The 25,356-nt window shown below is 39.6% G+C and overlaps 1 protein-coding gene and 1 pseudogene across 16 annotated transcripts in view; one reads left to right on the top strand and one right to left on the bottom strand.

Moving 5' to 3' along the window:
* The window catches only part of DLG2 (discs large MAGUK scaffold protein 2), a 1,831,252-nt gene that overhangs the window by 1,075,635 nt on the left and 730,261 nt on the right, over window positions 1-25,356 (bottom strand). For 11 of the 15 annotated variants that reach the window (XM_037744434.1, XM_037744428.1, XM_017544957.2 and 8 more), the window contains one exon: window positions 2,123-2,284. In XM_037744434.1, the coding sequence (XP_037600362.1) occupies window positions 2,123-2,284 (162 nt within the window). The remainder of the gene's footprint in view (window positions 1-2,122; window positions 2,285-25,356) is intronic. The other 4 variants (XM_037744422.1, XM_037744427.1, XM_037744429.1 and 1 more) reach the window with 1 other exon arrangement.
* LOC108315584 lies at window positions 12,329-12,845 on the top strand (annotated as a pseudogene). The gene has a single exon (XR_001829997.2). The product of XR_001829997.2 is annotated as a 60S ribosomal protein L27a-like (transcript).

Below are 25,356 nucleotides of genomic sequence, written 5' to 3'. Positions count from 1 at the left end.
GAGAGGTATGCTCTAGAGTTGATGAAGGAGGAAAAGCTGGGAAGGCAGAAAGGCGAGGAATTTTGTATGTATATATGTTGGGATTTGCACCATAGACAGGGTCTCACTTTGTCACCCAGGCTATAGTGCAGTGGCATGATCATGGCCCACTCCAGCCTCAACTTCCTGGGCTCAAAGGATCCTCTCATCTCAGACTCCTACATACCTGCAACTATATTTGCATACCACTTCACTTGGCTACTTTTTTAAAGTTTTTGCAGAGACAGGTCTTGCCTTGTTGCCCTGGCTGGTCTTGAACTCCTGGGATCAGCAGTCCTCCCACCTCGGCTACCCAAAATGCTGAGATTACAGGCGCAGGCCACTGTGCCTGACCTATAGGGGTTCTTATAGGGAGTTATTCAACTAGTTTGAAAGAATAAAACCGAAATTTAAGTACTCTGAATGTTGTTCAGTCTCTCAGCCCTGCCCTTTCTGAATTTACAGTGGTTGGTAGACAGAGTAGGGATCAGCAATTGTTTGAAAATGTTGAAGAGTACTGTCTAACTCTAGGAATCAGAATGATTCTACACTGAACACAGAATTCTGATTCCTAGAGTTAAAGAGACCTTAGAGACAATTTTGTCTACCCTCCTGCAATAGGTGTCTTTTCTACAAAATTTCTGACAAGTCATCATCCATAGCTGAAAGATTTCTAGGGACAGGGAACTTCTGTCTCATGAAGTAGTCTATAATTTTTTTGACTAGCTATAAATGTTAGGAGCTGTGGTGTTAAAGTGATCTCCAATATATACGTTTCCGTCAGTTATGCATAGAGGGTCTGCTTCTACCTTCTGCATGTCATCAATTTAATGTTTTTCAGATGACAGCTCTTAAGGTGAAAGGGTTAAGTCCTATGTCCCCCAATTCTTAATCTTTTCTTCTCCAGGCTAAACACACTCATATTCACTAGTCATCCGACTACTTGCAAAGAAACTCCGGAGATTTGCACAATGAATCCCAGAAGTATAATATTAATATTTACATATTTTTACTTATTAAATAATATTTACTGGAATTTGACAATTGGTCTAATATTTTTATGTATTGGTAGTAGCTATAGCTAATTTATTTGACAGTACATGTTTAGCATACCAGAATATTTGAAATGTGCCAAAATTTGAAACGTAAGGTTAAGCATAATTCAACCTCTCTTAGATGTTTTGGCAGGTATAATAAGATCCAGAGAGCACTGGAGACAGTTTTCTGCCTATATTTTTTATTGTAGCATAGCTATATAGAAGTGCTGATAAAATGAACGTTCTAGGTGCTAAAAGAAATTTTTCTTTACTAATAATTACTAAGGAGTTAGTTGGTAGGTGTTTTTCTTTTTTCCATTTCAATTATCTTCTATTTCAGCTGTATTTTGATTTTTCTTTTTAAACTTTAATCAACCTTTATAAGCTTATTATCCAAAACACAAAATCTAGTAGTGCCAGTTCAGCCCCCAAAAAAGCAGAGTAATTTACAACCAAGGGGCACAAAAAAAGTATTTTTCTCATTTAATCACCCTTTCTTGTTAATATATAATTTATCAAGCAATTGTTTAAAATTGAATTTTAAAAAGTAGAATTTAAAAGAGTGTTGGGAAAAGTGTGACACCAAATTGAAAGAAATATAGTAAACAATTTTCTCTAGGATAAAATAGAGGCATTGATTAGACAACTCGCACACTGTCCTTCACAGTTTACACAGTAAGGCAGTCGTTAGATGTAATCACGTTATATTTGCTACCTTTGTTGGACCAGGAATACTGATGAACACAGAGCATTTGAGCAAAACCTTGATGTACTTGGCGTTTAAAAATACATGGTTAGCTTATTTTCCCTTTCAGTTTTTCACTCTTGGCGCTTTAGTCCGTTCTCAACAACTAAAAGGATTTTTCCAGATATTCAAACAACTGCAATAAAAATATGTCCCAAATATACAAGGTGAGCCTCCAAAGCACAGAAAGACCCTTTGGCAACCAGTGTCCTCTATCATGTTTTCAAAGAGCCTCACTTAATCGGGCCAGCAAATATCTCCGTTAGCAATGAAGACCAACCACTGTCACCAGCTATAAAATTGGAAGAGCAACATAACTGACCTTCAGAGGAGAAATGTGAGACTGCAAGACGTATCCATGCACATTTTCTATTTGAGAGAGGTTCTTTTCTGATACATGCACGAGTTCTGGGCCTCTTACTTCATGAGTTAGTCGAGGTAAGGAATGATCATGTGGAGCATCCTCATCTTGATATCGATACTTCTAGGAGAAAAGAAAAGAAAGGAAAAATACATATATATCAGTGTTTGTAAAGGATATAGACTGAACTTCATATTCTAACATCAATAGGACACAGCGTGCACCTACTGTTGACTTCACCAAATGGGCTTTGCTGAAGACTCCTCCAGCAGTCACCACAGACCAGGTCAAATGCAAGCAAAACTGAATTAAAAACCAATATTGACCAATGCCCAGGACTTGTTTCTGTCTGACAATGTACTCTTTGTTCATGAGCTACAGAAAGGTGATAACAAATGAGACAGAACATTTACTTTACTCAAGTAAGTGAGGAGGTAATCCTCCCGACCAGAGTAGCTAAGTATGTGTTAAAAATCATAGGTCATGAATGAAGAAGGAAAAAAAAGTGCTGAGCAAGAAGAAAACAGAATTCTGATATAGCCCATTCAGAAAACTTAATTTTATTTCAGAATGTGTGAATGATTTAAGTTCCTTTGGCAATGAGGAAAAATTTTGCCACACGCATTGTTTGTATTAGACTCAAAGAGAAAACAATCTTATCTTTCTTGACTTCACCCCCAAGAAGAAGGAGTATTGATCTGGGTTAGCCAGGTTCTAGGACAAAATATCTCAATTTTTAGAAGAGCTAGCTTTTAAAGAGCTTTAAAAACCAAGACAAGGCATTCGCCTATATTCTGATGGCTCCCCGAGGGGATAGAGGTAAATACTTCTTTCTCTCTTGTTCCCTTTTCCTCTTTTCTTAACCATCTTGCTTATACATGACTGTAACAGTAAAGATCATTTTCTGAGTCTTACAAGCAGATACAAAGAAGTTGGCAGAGGGAAAAAAAGGTTCAGGGTAAGGAATGGTCTGAGGGAACTCAGCTGTAGTCTTAGGGTCTGTCTCCATCTTCAGCCTTAGCCTGGTTCTTCATTCCTGTTTCTTTGTCTCTTTCTAGTTCACACCCCTGTTCCCTTGGGTCTGTCCCTTTAGAGTTCCATTGTTCAAGGCTGTTGTCCTACCTGGGAAAGATGAAAGGGAATCCTCTACATCTGACCCCCAGTTCAGATAATGAAGTGCTAGTTTGCTTTACTTTGCCTGTATTCCTTGTGCATAGCATAGGGATATGGGGAGCAGGGATCTAAATATTGTTATAACACCATCCCAGTCTTAATTGTGATGTCTCACCTCTTCCCAGTGCCCCATTATTGTTATCATCAATGGTTATTTTGTCATGTGTTTGTGTGTGTGTGTGTGTGTGTGTGTGTGTGTGTGTGTGTATAAAATTTCTTGGACATCAGCTCTTAGACTGACCCATATGTAAAAGTCACAAGAACCACTCTAGGGTTAGTCATTCAATCTGTTCACTCTTCCTCAGAAAGGGATTATCAGTACTTACACTTTCTGGGGTGGGGTGGGCTTTCTGCAATGACCCAAGTAAGATTAGTCTCAACGAAAATAACAATGTCATAATTGCAGTTTCCAAAGGACTCTCACATACTTCTTCCACTACAATCATTCTTGGCCATTTTACTTATGAGAAAACTAACACTCCAAGAGGAAAAGGTACCTGTCAAGTCACCTTAACTGATGGGCATCAGAGCCAAGACCCTATCCAGATCATTGCAATCTGAATCCTCTTTCAATCATCATCACTCTCTCCTCTACCCCAACAAGGAGATGAAGTCCAAGTCTGAAAACTGAATAGGCAGCTTAGTACAAAAAAGTCACTGAGAATACACAACACAATGAGGTTAGAACATTTCTGTGAACTGTAAATACCATGCTTTTGTTTATCTAACCCTATGAATAATTTGGGATGTAATCTGCCTCAGAAACATGGATCAAATTTCACATTTACTCTTGTTCAGTTATTCTCATTGTGACTGGAATAATGTCATACATATGTCCATTTTGGTTTCTCTGGCTTTCAACCCATTGACTCACACATCTGCTCCCCATTTTCAATTCTCTCATAAAGGCACTACCATCTATGTTGCCATCTGAGCCAGAAAAGAAGGAGTCAATCAGACTCCATCCTGTCTTTTGCCTGCTGCCACCTGCCAATTTAATAAGTTACTGAGTCTTCCTGATTTATATCCTAAATAATACATCCACTCTGTCCTTATTCTTCCCACACCCTCTACCAACACTGTCCATGTTCAGGATCCCATAAGCTCTGAGCTGGGCCATAGCAACGGAGTCTGAACCAGCTAGCTTCTCCCTTCCCATACATTCTCTACACTGACAGGGGACTTTCTGAATCACACTCTAATAAAGTCCCTCTTGAAAGCTTCCAATGGTTCACACTGCCTACAGGACAGAGTACAAGCTTTCTTACCCTGTCATAAGCTGGCCTCTCAACCTCACTAAATGAGCTGAACCCCCATTACTTCTGAATTACTTTTTCTTTTTTTGTGCGTGTAAGATGAACTCTTGTTCTTGTGATCCAGGCTGGATGTCAATGGTGCGATCTCCGCTTACTGTAACCTCCACCTCCCAGGCTCAGACAATTCTCCTGCCTCAGCCTACTGAGTAGCTGGGACTATAGGCATGTGCCACCATGCCTGGCTAATTTTTGTATTTTTAGTAGAGCCAGAGTTTCACCATCTTGGTCAGGCTGGTCTTGAACTCCTGACCTCAGGTGATCTGTGCACCTCAGCAATCCCAAAGTGCTAGGATTACAGGTGTGAGTCACTGCACCCAGTCCTGAATTACTTTGTTTCTCACCATTCCCACTCCAATAATTATGAAATAAATACAAATTATTACTTCTCATTTTTAATCTTCTTTTAAAATCTGTATTAAAATACACATAAAATTTTGATCATTTTAAGTGTACAGTTCAGTAGTGTTAATTATATTTACTTTGTTCTGCAACAGATCTCCAGAACTTCTTCTTCTTGTGCATGTTCTCATAACTCCCTGTAGTCTTCAATTACAACTCTTACCATGCTATATCGTTGCGTATTTTCTGTGTTTTTCCATTCAACCACAAAATATTGTAAGAACTGGGACCACACTGGTATTATTTATCCTCACATCTCCAGTCTTTAGCCAAGTACACGATACATATGCTTACAAGTGTTTGTTGAATACAGTTATGAATGACTATTACACAAATGAATGAAACAGGAATCAGTTGCTTAAGCCACAATACTATTCTGGCTATCAGATGCAATCTTTTTCATTATAAAATGCTATGAGCCCAGGCTCAAATAAAAAGGACAATCACATCATTTGCTTGACACAATCTAAAAGGACATCAGATTATTAAGTACTAGATATCTTTCTCATCATTCATTTCAGCATATGCTGAGAGTATGAACCGAAAAGAACATCTCTTGTCCTCAAGACCATAAATTATTGAGTTATAATTGTACACAGATAAGCTACTATAACTCACGATAAACTTACTTCTGCTGGAGCAGAAATGGGTAAGCATCTGTGGTTGTCTGCCTGCAGCTTCCCAGTTTGAAACAGAATCTGGATTAGTTTAAAGAGGTAAAAGATATTCCAAGCAAAGGCACAACATGTGTAGTGGAGACACATGATAGGACATGATGTTTGAAGTAACAGTGAGGTCTTAAAGTGGATTGTAGCAGATGCTATTGTGTACCCATCCAAATCCATGAAAATATCTTTTACCCATGGAAGGCTCACATCTGCATACTTCTCAGGAAGACTGCCCTTGTGTGGTTGAAGCCTCCTCTCTTGGCTATACACAGGAGTCATACTTGAACCCCAACTCTCATACCTCATGGTGATATAAATCCTGTGGTGTGAATTCCACTCCAAAGTATCCAGTGAGATTAGCTTAAATTTAGACTGCACCTGGAACTACATTTCTGCAGACTTCCTTCGTACTTCCCTTAATCCCTATGTTGTTGTTGTTGTTTTTCTTGGAACTGCCCTCCATAAATCATGCACACACAAAATCCCACCTTAGGTCTGCTTCTAGTGAGCTGGTGTAAGACTTGGATAGGCCTTGGGATGTGAGGTACAGTATGGCAGGAGGATGCTGGAAGGCAGATTGGTGTCCACTGCAGACAATAAGGAGTCATCCACGAGACCCTGGACCTAAATAATACTCTGCCCAGTGCCAAGCAGACATTCCCTCCTGTTTTTTTTCTTCGAGTCTGCAGCCTATGACTAAGCAAGAAACGATAAGAACTGATGAGAAAGTACTATCTTTAACTCAAACTCAAGTTTCTGAAGGAATCGCCCTGATGTGGCACAGCAGACTCTCTCTGCTTGTATTCAGACCCTTATTTCCTTTGGCTGAACAACAGTAATGATTTATAATACTCGGATTAATATTAACACCAATACTAATGCTAATGTTAATAAAAATGCTAATCCTAACACTAATGCAATATTACAACCAATAACAATATCAGCTACAGTTAATGTGCCTGGAGCCATATTAAATGCTTTATATGCATCATCACCATATGAGAGATAGGTGTTATTCTATTCATCTTAGACTCAGATAATTAGGTATTTTTTTCCAAGCTTACACACCCGGTAAGTGGCAAACCAGGTTTCAGATACATATTAGTTTCACTCTAGAGAAAGGGCACTTAAACAGTCTTCTAAGTTAGTTAGGACTCAAAGGTCTTTAGAGGTCAACTTTAGGAAATAAAATTTTTAGGAAATATTCTAACACACTGATGTAAGAATCAACCCTAACATTCTGGGCAATTCTGAGTCAATTTTCATTCAAGGGCTTGTCTGGTAGGTACTAAGGCCATTCTGGGCACCTTTGAGGGTTTCTGTATGGCCTACAAAATGAAGGCCATTGGCAGAAGGCCTCTGTTTCACAATCTATGCTTTCTTCTTTTTCTCTCCTAGCCTGGTCTGTTGAAGGGGACTTGAGTAAAAGAAATGTTGTAAACAGATTAGACTTCCCCTTTCAGCTCTACGGGGAGTAGAGGCAGGAGAAGTGGTCAAGACAAGAATGCCTTGTATACTACTTATGTCTCCCTATCTTAGTTCATTTTGCCTCTGACTTCCGGAATTCTATCCTCGTCCCCCTTCTGAAGCTTAACACTGCCCCCAACCCCAGAGTCCACCATCATGCAAACTTTTTTAGGTCCCGGATTATCAGATTTAGTGTTACCTCCTCAGAAGCATTCTCTGACTTCAAAGGTTGGACATCTATATCTCCTTTATGCTCCCATAGTGTTCTGCACAGGTTTTTGCCAATGAATAAGAACTTCATGTTGTAATGACCTGTCCATGTGCCTGTCTCCCCTGCTAGCCTAAAAATGCCTCAAGAGCAGAGGTAGAGTCATGTGCATCTCTGAATCTCCAATGCTTATCTGACAGCTGACACACAGAAAGAGACCAGTACATGTCACTGTAGCTGAATTAAACTGTAACCATCTGAGCAGTAACACCTGATCAGAAAGCCCTCCCAGCTGAGATTGCATGCAATCATACTCATACTCCTTTTCTCCCACACTCCTGCCCACACAGACAGAAAAAGGCTAAGCAAGTCTGACCAGGTTCTGCTAAGTATATTCTGCTGATGCCTGTGTGAGTCAGAACAAACCATCCTGAGTTTCCCAGAATTTAAACACAGAATCCTACGTGTGCCTGCTCCGTCACTACAGGTTCTCTGGTGCAATATGAAAGATAGCACTTTGCTGGCACAGTGCATAACTGATCCAGAAATTGGAAGTATTTCAAGGCCTCATAAGTGAAAATCTGAGTTTATCTCTGTTGCTGAATAAAAAGTGCTCTACTTCCCCCTTGTAGCAGGAGTTGGCACTGTACTGATGAGAGACAGAGAGAACAAATCAAAAGCTGAAGAGAGTCAGAACATGTTTGTGTGCATATGAATAGTCAGTATATTATCATACCTAATAGTGAATACTATCCATGAACACTTTGCTAAGCATGTCACAGAAACTATCCCACTTAAGGCTTATAGCAGCATTATAAAGCAGGTATAGAATTAAGTAATAATTAACAGTCCCTAACACAAAGCCTGACATTAAAAACTTGTCAGTTTCACTGCCTCTGTTAACTATACTGACAAACAGTATTCTCTGTATCAAATCTTATCTCTCCCTCTCTAATCCAAGTTCTTTGAGTGTAAGAACCTTGACTTGCATCTTTGTATCCTGCAGAGTGGTCAGGCTAGAATGCTACATAGTGTGTGTCCGACAGGCCTGGGTTGACTGACTGACTGTTGCTCCTGGAGGAAAGCCTCTTACTTTTATACAATGTGCTTTGGCTGAAAGAAAGCACATACTCCAGAAGCATGAAGTTGGAAATTAACAGAATTTCAAAGGGATCACTAATGAAGAGGTGAGTGAATCTCAGAAAACGGAGAAAAATCAAAGGGACAAAGAAAATGAGCTCAAAAATGAACCACGTGAAAACAAAGGGTTTTCATTTCATCTCAAGGCTGTGTAAATTTAAGTTCCATAATTGAGTATTGCCATCTAGGTCCCGCCAGCCACCTTCTTATTCTGAGGACAATGTTTTGTTTAAACACATTGACATTTACTTTCAGGGATTTTCTTTAGTAAGACTTCTGCAGTAGGTAGCCAGCAGATCATTGTTTCCAGCTTCTTCTTTTCCCCATGATGCCTTAGCCTATCTATGACTTGTGTCTCATCACCTTTATATACCTATGGGTCCTCATTCCTACTCACTTCCTTCCTCCCTGGAGGGAAGACATGAGGAAAAAAAAGAAAACAAGAGACATGAAGGATTGTTCAGTGCAGTGATAAGTATTTATATCCATTTCTTTAATTTGAAACGAATTCGCTGAATAACGTCTTTACTGGAGCAGAGTTCAATCTCTTCTGTCCATTCTTTCTATTATTCCAATCCATTCTTTCAAAATGGTTACATATAGTTTGCAAATCTGGTGGTGTAGGTAGTTTTAGATAGGAGAAAAATAGGAGGAGGAAAGGCAAGAGAGACTACACATAATTTTCACCTTCTTCACTTCCTCAAGGTGACCTGACTTTTCAGATTAGGAAGTTTTCTCCCTGCTTCTGCACACTGCTCCCTGCTTCACAGGCTTTCAGGGTATGCTGTCCTTATTCTTCATAAAGCTTAGCACATTTTATTTTACATTTATTTCTGTGATTACTTGCTTACTGTTTGTCTCCTCCATTGAACTAACCACCCCCCACCCCGACCCCGCCATGGGGTCAAGGGCCCCACCTGTTCAGTTTACTGCTGACCTCTTGTGCCTGACACATAGTAGGTACTTGATAAATGTTTGTTGAATAAATAAGTAGTCTGCAGCCAGATCTACCTTCAAAATAATTACAAAAACAGTTAATAAAAGTGGGTCAAAGCTCACTGATTACACACAGATCTTCCCAAAGTAAAGTCACCCTTAACAAAAAAATGACCCACAATCAGCAATATGGCTTGCCCAAAGAACCTTTGAAAGAGGAATTTTTCCAGAGTTTGGAGCAGGATGTAAGTAACAGCACTGATGTGAAAAATGAAAAGCTCTCCCAGGTGCTCCATTTGAATTTTTTTAAACAGAACTCACAAATGAAAGGAAATACTTTCCTGCTTTTTTTCCACGAAGGAAAGGACAAGCCAGGATGTTAATTAAATTACAAATCAGCTGTCTGCTTGCAGCTGACAGAGGTTTGTGAGCTTCCAAGCAACATCAGATATTTTAAACTCTATGTAATTACCTACTATGGAGGAGCTGCCAGGAAGGATGCTTCATGAATATTTAATGAATCTTAAGATCCTTTTTAAGGAACTGATGATTTAAATAACTACGAGAGAACTTACTCTAGTTCGGTGCTACCCTCCATCTGTTAACTGAAGATATTAGAAATGGAGCCCAATAGAAATGCAATTTCTCCCATGAAATGCGCTAGGTCCATTTTCTAGGGAAGGCTAGGCTAATGCAGGACAGGTAACTGTAGAATTAAACAGACTTCAAGATCTCTGAGTATAAGTCAGAATGGAATCACAGACCAATGATCTGGGAAAATAATGAGTATGGAACTGCAAAATGAAACTGTGTAAGATGCCACACATTCAAAATGCTCTTTATAATTTACAAAACACTTTCAGAAACAGTCTCAAGTAATTCTCTTAAGAGTTGGAGAGATTAAAACGGTATCATCATTCTGATTGCCAAATGAGAAAACAGAGGATCAGAGACTTTCCAAAGTGCTAAATAAATAGCAAAGCTGGGTTTCAAACCAACATAGTCCTCTGATTCCAACAGGCAGCATCATATAGTAGAAAGTGCATGGATTCTGGCATTCGAAACATCATTTCAAATCTTGGTTGTACTACTTGCTATCTGGGAGACATTTGTCAGATTGCTGGATACATCTGAGCTTCAGTTGACTGAAGTTATAAACCAGGAATTACAGTATCTATCTCATAGAAACATGAAGATTTAATGAGATGCTGTATTCCTGGAACACAGTGGCTGCTTGATGAATGTTAATCCTTTGCTTGGAGTCTCAAGACCTCTGTTCTTTGTGGATTTGTCATAACAACAAAAATGTGGTCCCTAAGAATGAAATTTTCACATGGCTAAAAACCCTTTGGTGCAATGCTCTTCATATTCCACAGAATATAAACAAAAATAACCATTGTAAAATTACTCGGAAATATAGTCCTTGGGTTTTTTGCCCATACACGTGAGTATTGTCTAAAACATGTTTTCTTTGTAGCAGCTAGGCGCTGCCACCACTGTGCTTGGCTGAGTTCACAAATCTGTTGTAACCTGAAGCTTCCCTATCACTTTTCTGGCTCTCCTCTCCTGCTAAGCTTTGTTTCTTGGAAGTAATTAAAATTTTTTTGCCACTTCCATAGCTATTGCTGCTACTGGAACCACCAGAGCCTCCCTGGTTTCATGGATTGGCCAATGATTGGCCTTCATAACCATAGGGGCTGGAGCTTCTGCCTCCAAAGTTTTCTCCCCTCTAGGGTCCAAAATTTGAAGACTGTTGTAACTGCCAAAATCATTGTAGCTTCCATCACCTCTAAAACTGCTTCCATCATTTCCAAATCCATTATAACCATCCCACTGCCACTATATCCACCAGCACCATAGCTGCCACCAAAGCCACCACGACCACTGAAGTTTCCTCCACAATCATAGTTCATGCCAAAACCACCTCCACAGCCACCACCAGTTTCCAGAACTACTTTGGCTTCTTTGGCTGAATGAAGCACTAGCCATCTGTTGCTCTGACAGTGATGAAGTTTCTGAACACTCTTTGAAGTTTCCTAACTTCACAGCTGTGGCCATTCACAGTATGGTATTTCAATCTTATTCATAGAGTCATGGTCCTCAAGGCTTACAAAGGCAAAGTTCCTTTGCTTGCCTCTGCCTCAATCATTCATGATTTCAGTCACTTCAATTTTCCCATACTCTTCAAAGTAATCTCTTAGGTGATGTTCTTTCTCTCTTTATAATAATAATTATTATTATTATTTCGAGAAGGAGTCTTGCTCTGTAGTCCAGGCTGGAGTGCAGTGGTGTGATCTTGGTTTACTGCAACCTCTGTCACCCAGGTTTAAGCGATTCTCCCACCTCAGCCTCCTGAGTAGCTGGGATTAAAGGCACCCACCACCAACCCTGGCTAATTTTAATATTTTAGTAGAGACAGCATTTCATCATGTTGGGCAGGCTGGTCTAGAACTTCTGACCTCAAGTGATTCACCACCTTGGTCTCCCAAAGTGCTGATATTGTGGGAGTGAGCCACTGTGCCTGGCTCGTAGGTGATGTTCTTTAGTGTCTTCTTTAATGCCACTCATGTGGTTTGGATCTGTGTTCCCACCCAAATCTCATATTGAAATATAGTCCCCAGTGCTGGAGGTGGGGCCTGGTGAAAAGTGATCGGATCATGGGGGTGGTTTCTAATGGGTTAGCATCATCTTCCTAGTGCTGTCTCATGACAGAGTTCTCGCGAGACCTGATTGTTTGATAGTTTGTAGTAACTCCCCTGCCCTCTCTCGTCCTCCTGTTCTGGCCATGTAGGACAAATCTGCTTCCCCTTTGTCTTCTGCCATGACTGAAAGTTTCCTGCCTTTTGTCTGGACCACCAACATGCCATCCAGATTGAGGAAGACCCGAAAACTTCGGGACCACGTGAGCCACGGCCACGGCTGCATCGCTTTGTATTTCTGCAGGCAAGCACTGGAAGCACCCTGGAGGCCAGGGTAATGCTGGTGGTATGCATCACCACAGGATCAACGTCAACAAATATCACCCAGGTTACTTTGGGAAAGTTGGTATGAGGCATTACCACTTAAAGAGGAACCAGAGCTTCTGCCCAACTATCAGCCTTGACAAATTGTGGACTTTGGTCAGTGAGCAGACACGGGTGACTGCTGTTAAAAACAAGACTGGGGCTGCTCCCATCACTGATGTGGTGTGATCGGGCTACTATAAAGTTCTGGGCAAGGGAAAGCTCCCAAAGCATCCTGTCATCGTCAAGGCCAAATTCTTCAGCAGAAGAGCTGAGGAGAAGATTAAGGGTGTCAGGGGGGCCTGTGTCCTGGTGGCTTGAAGCCACATGGAGGGAGGTTCATTAAATGCTGAGTACTTGTTAAAAAAAAAGAAAAAAAAAAGAAAGTTTCCTGAGGCCTCCCCAGAAGCCCAGAAGATGCCAGCATCATGCTTCTGGCACAGCCTGTAGAACCAGGAGCCAATGAAACCTCTTTTCCTTATAAATTACCCTGTCTTGGGTATTTCTTGATAGCAGTGCAAGAATGAACAGATACAGCCATCAACAAATGTCTGTTTCACAGTTAAGTGGGCACCTAGTCTTTGAGAATCTCCTCTTGAGACAACTCTCTTTGGCTCCACAACTCTTTCCTCCACCTTGTGTAGCCTTGCATTTGGGGCTGCATCCGCCTCCTCCACAGCGGCCTACGTGACCAACCCAAAGGCCCAGGAGCACTTGGTGTCTGGATATATCATTACCTCCACAAGTGTTCCCAATTGCTCAGAATGGCTCCCCAGACTCTCATGGGTTGTTTCAAAGCTCAACTCTTCAATGAAGACCTTTCACAGTTATTTGGTCTCTTTCAGAGACTCTGACTCAGACATGACGGCAGTAGAAAGACAGACTTCAGTGATACTTCCTCTGTGATGTCCCAGGGCCAAAAGGAGCAAGATGACCAATATATCTCAGTAGAATAGCTTTCTAAAACGTCGGTTTCCGAATAGTGCCTAAAAGCATAGATTCTGGAGAGACTTCCTGCATCAATTCTTAGTTTGATCACCATACGGTCATGTGATGCAACTGATTAAACACTCTGTGATGTGATATCCTTCTCTGTAAAATTGGAATAGTAACTACCTCACAGCAATTTTTAGAAATCCAAGTAAGATGATGCATGGAAGGCACTTAGGGGAGTATCTGTGACCTGGTAAGTGGTCACTTAGTATCAGCTATGATTGTTTTACTGGAACATTAGATATATTATTTGATTATAAAAAATTAGGGGAATAGAAAAAACTGAAGGAAAAATGTTGCCTTTTACTGTTTCAAATTTTTCAAAGCTTCCAACTTCAACTTTTCCCACTATTCTCTAACACATAGACAGTATATCAAATCTCACCGTCCTCCTGGTCTCACAAAGTACACTGTAGCCATCATAAATGCCTGAAAACCTTCTCCTCGCACTTTTTCATGCAACAAGAATTTACTGAGCACCAAGTATATACCAGGCATTATACTAAGAGCTAGAGATACAACAGTGAATAAGAAAGACACATCTCGTCCTTGCCCTTTGCTCTTGATGTCTTCTCTACCTCTCATAACCTTCCCAAATGTTTTTCACATACTGCTCAACCTTCAAAACTTAGTTCATACATGATATCTTCCCAAATGCTTTCCCTGGACACCCAAATTTGGCTAAGCATTCTTCTTCTGTGCTCCCATGTCTGATTCCCTGAGAATCCCTCTTTTTCTCAAAGCATGTACATCTCTGCCATTCTCATGGAAATGGGAAGGGTTCACAATTAGTTTTTGTACTAGTGGCAAATATTCTGCCTGGGACCCAGTAGGTGCTCAATAAATGTTACAAAACGGAACTACCTCTGGTAGAAATGTAAGCTCCTTAGACTCCTGTGTACTCCACCATGGCTAGCACATCCCAGAAGCAGTGTGTACTCAAGAAACCTGTTGGGATTCTATAGGAGAATTGGTTATTGAACAGTACCCTGTAAAAGTGTCAACAATAAAATCAAAAACTGGTTTATGTTGTGTAGTGCAGGTAATGAAGCAGGTTCCTTTGAAGGTTTTCCTTTAGCAGGAAGAATTGTTCCAGCTTTGGGTACGATGTACCTGACAAGGAGTGTTAGCTGGTGGCTTCCTGGAGCAAAAGAGTTGAGAGAAAGAAAAATGGCAACATGCAGAGAAGAACTGAGTTCCCCTGTCCTCTCTTCTGCCAGCACTGACTTAGAGCAGCTAAGGAAGCACAGCACACAAACGAGACCATCCTAAGTATTCTTACATGAGCTCTTCTAAACCCCAGGTCAGCAGCTTGACCCACATTGAAATGTATCAACCTCAAATAGGCCCAATAAAAGACATTAAAGTGTATCCAAGGCAAGAAAGAGGTGGAAGAATATACTAACATGTTGACAGTGGTTATTTCTGGGAGATAATTTAATTTTTTTTGGAGCTACATATATTTCTTTGAGGAGCAAAAATAATTGACAAAAGAGAATATGTAAGACATGATCGAGTATTTGCTTTGTTGCAATGCAGAGGTTCAGTGTATTGTATGTTTTGTGGTAAGAAAAAATTCTTTTCCTGGAAAGGGTTTATCCATCTTCAGTTGAGTTAATCTTGAGAACTGGCTGAAGGATGCAAGGAAGGGGTTTCCAAATGAAGGGGTTTCTGACAAATGAAAGAGGGAGGAGCTGGGAATAAATTTGCTGGGGAGGACCAGACTTTAAGTCAAACTGCTTTGGTACCAAGAAATCAAAGCAATGATTTGAGAGCAAACTCGACAGTAGTTCATCCATTTGAAGCAAAACTTCAAATGTGGTCTGAGTAATTTTCCAGGGATAACTGCCACTGGATTCAATCGGGCACTGTATGATCTTGTGGGCAGTCCCTGTCTGACTCAATCCACCAGCTGTGCAACTGGTACAGCATCTGTGAGTGAGAATCATTCACTACTAAAAGCTAGAAACATGTTTTGCTCAGTGCACCTGGTGCCCAGAAAAGAGGAAATGTTCATTTCAGCAAAAATGCTTCCTCAAGCGATGCAAATTCCCTACGACTCAGTTCCTGGGTTTAAATCCTGTTCCTGCACTAACCAGCAATGCGACTTTCAGGAAGTACAAACGCTCTCTGAAATTCAGATTTCTCATTTGTAAAATTGGACTAATAATGTATGACAGGGTTGCTATAGGAAATTGATGAGATAATATGCATAAATGCTTTGGCAAAGGACCTGTCTCCTGGTAGGTGCTTAGGAAATATAAGACCCTTCCTATTTATCTTTTTTTTTTTTTTTTTCTGTTTTTGAGATGGAGTCTCACTCTCACCCAGGCTGGAGTGCAGTGGTGCGATCTTGGCTCACTGCAACCTCCACCGGGTTCAAGTGATCCTCCCCATTTAGCCTCCTAAGTAGCTAAAATTACAGGTTTGCACCAGCATACCTGGCTAATTTTTCGCATTTTTAGTAGAGACAGTGTTTCACCATGTTGGTTAGGCTGGTCTCGAACTCCTGGCCTCAAGTGATCCACTTGCCTCAAGCTCCCAAAGAGCTGGGATTAGAAGCATGAGCCACCATACCCAGCAATTTCTCTACCAGTGTCATGAAGTCATCTTTCTAAGTATTATAAAAAGAGTCGATACACACACACACACACACACACACACGTGCATGTACATGCTCAATTCAGCCTTATCGCCATTATAGGGAGCTGGCTTCCACCATGTTATTGCAAGTATTGTAGCATCCCTACAGAACAGCACAAACCTTCTGAAGTAGGAAAAACGAGCTTCTAAGGCCTTGTTGCCACTTCTCTAGATCTAGCGTCTTTCCTGTATGTGAGGCCATCTTACCCTTTCTACTCATGCCTCTAGCTAGGCCAACACTCCCACTCGTGGTCTCTTCTGCCTACAATGATCATTTCTGTCCAGGAGGCAGAGAAAAAAAGTCTCAGACACAGGTGCTGAATTTCCCTTCACTGCTCATTCAAGCTACTCTTCCTAGCTATGTGAGCTTTGGACTTCAGAACCTGCCTGTGGAATTGGCATTTGCCTAGCCCTCCCATTATATTTCACTTTCAAGGAGGAGATCACTCGCCCATGTGAACCTAGAATATCTCCTGGATGATCTCCAGCAGACTTTGTTCCTGGTCCTGGGACTTCCTGGGTGGCCTGTTGGCACATACTTTCTCTGACACTATATAGACTAAAATTCCTTCCTAGTAGGAAGCAGCATTATTTGTTCACCCAACAGAATGTTCATCTAGCACATTATATGCTAATCACCAAATTTTAAGTGCCAGGAATATGGTAGTAAAAAAAAAAAAAAGCAAAAATTTATGACCTTGTAGAAATTAAATTCTAGTTGCATTAGGTAATACAATTCTTTGACCTCCCTTTTTCTTCAACATGCTTCCTGTACCAAGAAGCAGTCATGAACAGCTGTCTTTTCATGGAAAGACACTCAGCGGGCCAGGGAGGCAACCACTGTGAATTCTCTCCGGTGGTGGTACAAATGGGCTTGATCTATCCAGCGCCTCTGTTTTAGAGCTCCCCATAATGAGCTGGTGTCAATGGCACTGGAACATGGGATAACTGAAAAATAAGGCAGAAAGTGTGGTCTTAACTTCAGCCCTGTTACTAGTGGGTTTCAATCAAAGAGGTTTATTTCACAATCAGACACTGTAATAAAAATATTAATGTTTCCTCAAATAAAGTTGCTTTATAATCCATGCTTGCTTGTGATGGTTTAAATGTTCTCCAAATAAAACAGTATGTAATAAAATTACTTTGGGAAAGGCATAGTTATACTTGATCTAGATGCTTAATATGCAACTGAATGTGCAATTGTAGAATGTTATTTTGTGCTTCTTACACTCTTAAGATGTAAGCTCCAAATCAAGAAAACGCAGAAAGTTTTCTAATTTTCTTGTCCTGCTGCCCTGCTGGGAACTCACAGTGTCATCTTTCAGATTAGTACCTATGATAGGACATGCGTATGTATTAATGCTTTACAAGCATTAATTTATTTAATCCTTATAACAAACTTATGGAGTAGTTACTGTTTTATTTCCTTCATTTAACAAAAGAGAAAATATAGGGAGAAATAAATTAAATAAGTAACTTGTTCACATGACTAGTAAATGGAATGAGATCTATATCTCAATATCCTTGTAATCCCAACTTTAATTCATACACTATGTTGTCTCTCAGATATTGTGCATTTATTACTCTCTGACTCAGATATCTCTTCTGAGTATGGTAGATACGTTGGTCCTTTGGTTTAAAAACTAAGGTCTGGAAGCTTCCCTTTATCCTTGCTGGGCCACAGAATACAATTGGGAGAAAGTATAAATAGAAATAACCTAGTTAATGACACTGCCCGTTCCCTGGTCACCCAAATACAAAATTACACAGATGAAGATGATCATTCAGCATCTTTCCCCTCTCATGTCTTCCAGAGTGGGGTCCATCTAACTAAGTTGGCAGAACATGACTCCTAATATCAGAGTGAAGGCCAAGATGGTTTACATTAGACTGAGAGCTCCCTGATGAAAGTAGCAATACTACAACTGTGGCCAGAGGTTTAGTACATATTACCAGATGAATGAATCTAATACAAGTTTAATGGACTTCTAAATCAGTAGATAACATTTGTTCTGTTTTATATTTATCTTCATTGTCCATTACCCCATCACACCCTTGATTTTTCTCCCTAGAATATTCCACTTGCCTTCTATTTATCTTTCTAACCATATTTCTTGTCTCTTTCTACCCCAAAACACCGACCTTCCTTTCTCTATGTCTTCATCTTCTCCCATCCCATCCCCAAAATCTAGAATTTCACCATTCTGAATTATTTGCAATTCAGAATAAGAGGAATAGATCACCTCCAGCATTTTGCACTTGTTACCTTCCAGATGTCTGTTGCCATCTCTTTAACATCTTTAACATCCAGTTTAGTTAAGATGACACCCTTTCCAGAAGCCTCCATAATTTATTCACTTATGCCTTACCCCTAGACTGAGGTCAGGACTCATAGCTACCTGTGCACCCACAGGACATGTACTTTATTCCATCATTTTGTCTGTTTATTTGACTGTTTGCTTTTTAAAGACTATAAAATCTTTGAATGCAAGGATTGAGTCTTGTTTATGGCTGTAGCACTTGTGCCAGGTATTCAGTGGGTCCTAACACATGTTTGTTAAGTGAATAGTAGCCACCTAGTAACTGGTTTCCTTATCTATATGCTCTGCATCAACCAATTCTTTTAACTAAGCACCCTCAGATATAGCTTCCTTAACAAGTTTGGCCATATCATTCTCTCCTTTAAAACCCTTCAGTAGTTTTTTACTGCTCCAGAATAAAACACAGGCACTTTGATGTGGAATTCACAACATTCTCGATGTCTTGCTAAAGTACTATCTCTTACTGATTTTTTTCCACTCATTTACATTCCTTTCAAACTAGGTCAGCTTCTCTTTACTGGAGCCATCCCATCGTTCCGGTCTTTTCTCACCTTCTTGTCTCACGCTCTTCCTTCTGTCTTGAAGGGTGCTTCCTAAATCACAGGTGAGAAATATCTTGCTCTTTTAAGGTTCTTTTCATGTGTTACCTTTTCCACAGTCTTTCCTAATCTTATTCCCCCCCCAAAATGTAGTTGAACTTTGTCACTGTATACTGTCCTTACAATAAAATTTTCCACCAAGTATGTAATCTTTTTTTTCATCTCTCCTTTCACTGAGCACTTAAAATGAGTCACTGATGTACTGTAATAGACACTGGTAATATTTAGAGAGACCAAAATGCCCCAGTGAGCTCTGTTTTTGGTAGGTAAGACTGACAAATGTTTTCAATCTAAAATGTCATAGTTAAGACACAGGCTGATTTCAGAGATGCTAATGTAAAAAAGTACATCTTAAAATCAATGCAATATTATACTAAAACATAGTATTCCCATGCTCCCTTGGAGGTCATTTAACCTAGCTTTGGTAGTATAAAGAAACAGTTTCTTGGATAATATGATATCACAGGCTACTCTTAAAGAATGGAAAGGTATGGGTCCAATAATACTCTCAAAGGAACAACAGACCAGAACCCATGGAGAAGGGATGATAGAAGTAAACTTCCTCTCTTGAGATGTTAAGATGCTTGAAGGCAGTTTCTTACATTTCTTTCCTTGAGAGGTTGGTACAGTCTTAAACAGTTGTGTTAGATTAAAATCAAAAATTATCATAGGCCATTTACGTGCTGCAATATAGATAAGCTTGATAATTTCTCCTTAAAATTGGCAATATGGATCTAAGGTCTCAGGAAACCTTGAAGAATTAGTTCTTGGGAGAAATATTCAGTTCAAATTTTGAAATATAAATGATAAAGTATCAACCATGAAGTTATGATTTGAATGACTGTACTGTCGTAAATCTTAGACTTTCATTTCTAGAGACTTGGCCAGGCTGATAAAAATCAGCTAGTGCACATTCCCTATTTATCACAGAAAATTCAATTCTAAACTGAATTCAATTCAAATTCTCTAAAATCCATAAGCAACTTCTGGCCTCTGCTTGGGCATATCTTAGTCCATTCAGTTCATTACTTCACTTGTAGCTCTGCGTGTTTTATTTTCTTCTTTTTCCTTGTATCTAGTCATCCTTGTATCTAAACCATTAGGTTTTACCAGGATATGCAAAATTAACAATCACAGCGAAGTTTCCCAAATGGGGCCATTTTTAACCTTAAAAATCATTACTCTTTCCCTAATTTGGATAGGACTTGCTCAAACTTGAGGACAGAATGACTACTAGTTTTATTAGGTGCACTAGCTGCAGGGATTCAACAGTGAACGAGAAACACAAACAATATTATTTCTCTTGTGGAGCTTTCCTTCTAGTGAAGGTGACAAACATAATTAAATAAGGAAGGAATTGATCACAGATTGTCAAGGTAATAAGATGCTCCAAGAGAGCACAAAGAAGGAACCATATTCACTAGAGAATGTCAGGGACGCTTTCTGAAACAATGACATATTAACTGAAGTCAGAGGAATGAGCATATTTCCCACGCGAAGAGTTGAGTAAGCTGCCTTTCAAATGAAAGGAAGAACAACCATGAGAATATTTGAGTTGTAAAAGAGTGTGATAATTTCAAGGAATTGACACAGCTTTCTGAAGAGGGGTGAGTGAAGCAAACATGAGGCAGAAGAGGTAACCTGGAATAAGATTACATAGGACCTTGATAGCCTTGAGAAGGATTTAGATCCCCATCCTGAGAAAAATGGGAAGTCAACAAAGAATTTCAAGAGGAAAGTGGTATGATCTGATTTACATTTTCAAAAGCTCATTTTTGAACTCAGTGAGACTGTAAGATGATGTAACTGTAATAACAAACAGTATGGAGGTTCTTCAAAAATATAAAAACAGGACTACCATATCATCTAGCAATCCCTCCTCTGGGTACATACCCCACAGAAATGAAAGCAAGGTCTTGAAAATATGTTTGCATACCCATGTTCATGATAGCTAAGAGGTGGAAACAACCCAAATGTTTGTTGATGAATAAATGAATAAACAAAATGTGGTTAAAAATATCTATATACACATACATACACAAAGAAATGTTATTCAGCCTTAAAAAGAAAGGACACTGTCACAAGCTACAATATGGACAAATCTTAAGGACATTATGCTAAGTGAAATAAGCCAGAACAAAAAGACCAATGCTGTATGATTCCATTTATATGAAGTACCTACAGTAGCAATATTCATAGAAACAGAAAGTAAAATGGTATTTATCAGGGACTAGAGAGAGGGAGAAATAGGAAGTTGTTTAAAGGATATAATGTTTCAGATTTCCAAGAGGAAGAAGTTCTGGGGATCTGTTGTATAACAAAGTGAATGTAATTAACACTACTGAACTGTACACTTAAAAATGGTTAACATGGAGTAAAAGTTTATATTGTGTTGTTTTTACTACAGTTTTTTAAAAAGCTTACTCTAGCTGCCAAAGGAGAATGGATTCAAAAGGAGGGGCAGAAGTTGGGTAGACCAGGTGGGAGGCATTTAGAGAATCTGTGCTGGAGGCTGAGACAAGCAAGTGGCAGAGTCTATAGGCCAATGAGCTCGGCCCTTGCCCACCTGCATTTCCCACAGTAGGAAACATCTAAGGCCCACAAACTCCACGTTTTCTTTTGCCCACCCACAAAACAGTCCAAATGTCTGTGTGTTTCATTCTTTCAAACCTCCAATGTCTTTTTTCAGAGGAGATAATAAATAACACATAAAATGAATTTTATAACACTCAGTGACTAAGTTCACTCCCACCTGGGCCCCTCTTTTGCCTGATAGGCGAGAATGACATGGTCAAGTAGCAGGTGGACTTTAAACAACCATATCCAGCTTTGAGACTGGGGCCTCATGGACGGCGGGTATCAGATAATCTGTGTTAGTCACTCATCAGAAATGCACCCCCAGTTATTTTTTATAAACTTGAGCATCTGGTCTAACACTGTGTTTCAGTCTTTCTTCCTGACTCATATTTCTGTTTTAGCTCATAGCAACAACCCTAAATGGTTAGAACAAGAGTGTTCAATCTCCAATCTTTTTTCTTCCCTGGGCCACAATGGAAGAAGTGTCTTGGCCAACACATAAAACATATTGACAGCTTATGAGTTAAAAATAAACAAATAAACTGCATAACAGTCCCACGATGTTATTAAAAAGTTTTTGAGTTTGTGGTAGGCCACAGTCAAAACCATCTTGGGCCACGTGTGGCCCATGAACTGCAGGCTGGACAAGCTTGGGTTAGAGGGTGGAGTGAAGCACCTCAGTTTCCCAGATTACACAGGAAGTACTCCCACACCCTTAGCAAACAATTATTTTGTATTGTGATTAAAAATTATATTTTAAACTCGTTATGGAATAATTCATGTGTTCTGATCATTTAGCTCCCACTTGTAATCGAGAACGTGCAATATTGGATTTTCTGTTCCTACGTTACTTTGCTAAGGATAATGGCCTCCACATACAAAGCAATTTATATAAACTATGTAATCTATAAAGAATAATATAGCAAACTTCCTCATAACTGTCATCCATCTTAAAAAAGTATTACCAACAGAATGGAGGCCGCGTGTATCCATCCCTGGACATATCTCTCTGCCTCTCCCCTGAGGTAATTGTGGAATTTTATAATTTCCTGTTTTCCCTAATGGTCTTACTATATAGACATGCAATTGTAATGGTTAGTTTTGTGTATCAACTTGGCTAAATTATATACACAATTACTTAATTTAGGTGTTGCTATGAAGGAATTTTGTAGTTGTGGTTCACATCTCCAATCAGTTGTCTTTAAGAAAAGGAGATTATCATTGATAATCTTGGTGGGCCTCATCTGACCAGTTAAAAGGTCTTAGAAGCAAAACTGGGGTTTCAATGAGGAAGAACAGATTTCACCTTGGGATGCTGCTTTGGAGCCTGTTGAAGAGTTTCCACCCTGCCAGCCTGCTCTATAGATCTTAGCTCTCACAATCACAAAAGCCAATTCCTTAAAATAAATGTGTTTACACACACACACACACACACACACACACAGACACTGGCTCTGTTTCCAAAACAGATATAAGCTAAGCATTTAATTTAATTAATTTATTTATTTATTTTGAGACGGAGTTTTGCTCTTGTGACCCAGGCTGGAGCGCAATGGCGCGACCTCGGCTCACCGCAACCTCCACCTCCTGGGTTCAGGCAATTCTCCTGCCTCAGCCTCCTGAGTAGCTGGGACTACAGGCATGCGCCACCATGCCCAGCTAATTTTCTGTATTTTTAGTAGAGACGGGTTTCACCATGTTGACCAGGATGGTCTCGATCTCTTGACCTCGTGATCCACCCGCCTCGGCCTCCCAAAGAGCTGGGATTACAGGCTTGAGCCACCGCGCCCAGTTTAAGCTAAGTATTTTTAAGCAACACTGTAAGAAAGTATAAGCTAAGCATTTTTAAGGAATACTGTAAGAAAGACAATGCTTAGCTTATATCTGTTTTGGAACTTTATATAAGCACTATCACATTGTGGCTATTTTTCTACCACATTTCATTGAGAAATTTATGTTGATGTGTGCAGTATTAGATCATTTTTAAATTTTTTTTACAGTATGTCATTATTTAGTGTATCACAATGTACCATTTTTTTCTGAGAGACATTTGGGCTTTTTCTATTATTTTCCTTTCTGGAATAACAAAACTAACAATGCTGCTAAAAATTCCTTGCATGTGTTTCTTAATGTACATCTGTAAAACTCTTGTTAGAACATATATACGTAGGAGAGCAGAGGAGTTCTGGGTCATAGACTACATGCATCTTCAATTTTACGAGATAACTTGTATCTGCTTTCTCCAAGGATCTTACTACAAAGTAGTTGTAGTTTTTGCCAGAAATATAGCAATTTACATACTATCAGCAATATATGAGAACTAAGATTGTTCCATATTCTCAGTAAAACCTGGAATTATCAAGAAGAACACTTCTAACGTGACTATATATCAGACCTGGAAAATCTAATCAACAGGATTTATAGAAACATTGTATGTGAGGGGTGAGAGAAAGGAGTCAAGGATCATTCAAGACTTTTGACTTCAGTATTCATTAATATTTACTCTAAGTGTCATTCTTCTTATTATTACTTATCTCAAATACTTGTGATGAACTTGAACGAATACTTTGTTCACTAACTGGTTTGGGGTCTGTTTATTTCCCAGATTACATCCTCTGTGTGCAGGATTCACTATCAGCCACAAGGTGGCAAGCTAAGCATCCTTAAATCTAAAGCTCAACTCAGATCTGGGTGAACCTGACTATTCTTAGAAAGTTTATAAAGTGAGCACTTACTCCCCAGTAGTGAATTGTTATGGATACAGCACACACACTTCTTTCCTAAAATTTGTAACATCTTTGCAATATATTTCCCCCCGTATAAGGAAACAAGCAGAAACTTTGTTTTCCTTTTCTCTTAAATAAAACTAAATCTGTCAGTGCTCTGCTTAGCATCTTATTTGACTTCTTTTAATCACCACATACATTCTAGACTCCTAATCCTGCCATCCAAGACCCTTTACAAACTGCCTTGAATCTATGCTTCTAACTTCATATTCTTTCGCTTTCCTTCTACTTCAAATACATACTGCTCCCCAACCCCCAACACATACAGCACTTTTTCTTCCTCTCCCCACACATTCCAGCTCTCGGGACATTGTCCAGCTATACCAAATTCCTTTCAGCTGTGTATACCTCCTAGTTCACACTTTCATGACTTGGTGAGGGCTGTTGACTCCTTATCTTTCTTTTTTTTGCACCTATTCAATTGAAATGCAAATTTGAGTTTCAGCTTCAAGACTACCCTTCCAAAGACTTCAGGGTCTTCTCCAGCAGTTAGCTATGATTCCCCTAAGCCCCTCAAAACATTTTTTACACCATCATTAGAGCTGTCATGCTTTATTATAGCATTTTTATCTTTTGCTCCCTAAAAGTTTGTTACCAACAGGGAGTCATGACAGATTTTTCTTTAACTCTGTCAGTGACTGTTCTATGCCTGGCAGCTCAATGGATGTTGACTACCTTGCTGAATAATTGAATGAATAGGCATTGTATAAAGGCAAATATTTAATTTTGAGTGATGTATATTTTCTATCAGTATGTAGAGTACCCAACACAGTACTTATATTGCTTGAACTTTTATTTATCATTACTGTCGTCATTATAACAAAAATCATTTAAAAGTAAACGAACGGCTGGATGTGGTGGCTCAAGCCTGTAATCCCAGCACTTTGGGAGGCCGAGGCAGGTGGATCACGAGGTCAAGAGATCGAGACCATCCTGGTCAACATGGTGAAACCCCATCTCTACTAAA

This window comes from Cebus imitator, unplaced genomic scaffold (assembly GCF_001604975.1).
Source record: "Cebus imitator isolate Cc_AM_T3 unplaced genomic scaffold, Cebus_imitator-1.0 Scaffold174, whole genome shotgun sequence".
Classification (NCBI taxonomy): Eukaryota; Metazoa; Chordata; class Mammalia; order Primates; family Cebidae; genus Cebus; species Cebus imitator.
This window is presented reverse-complemented; position numbering and strand designations above follow the sequence as displayed.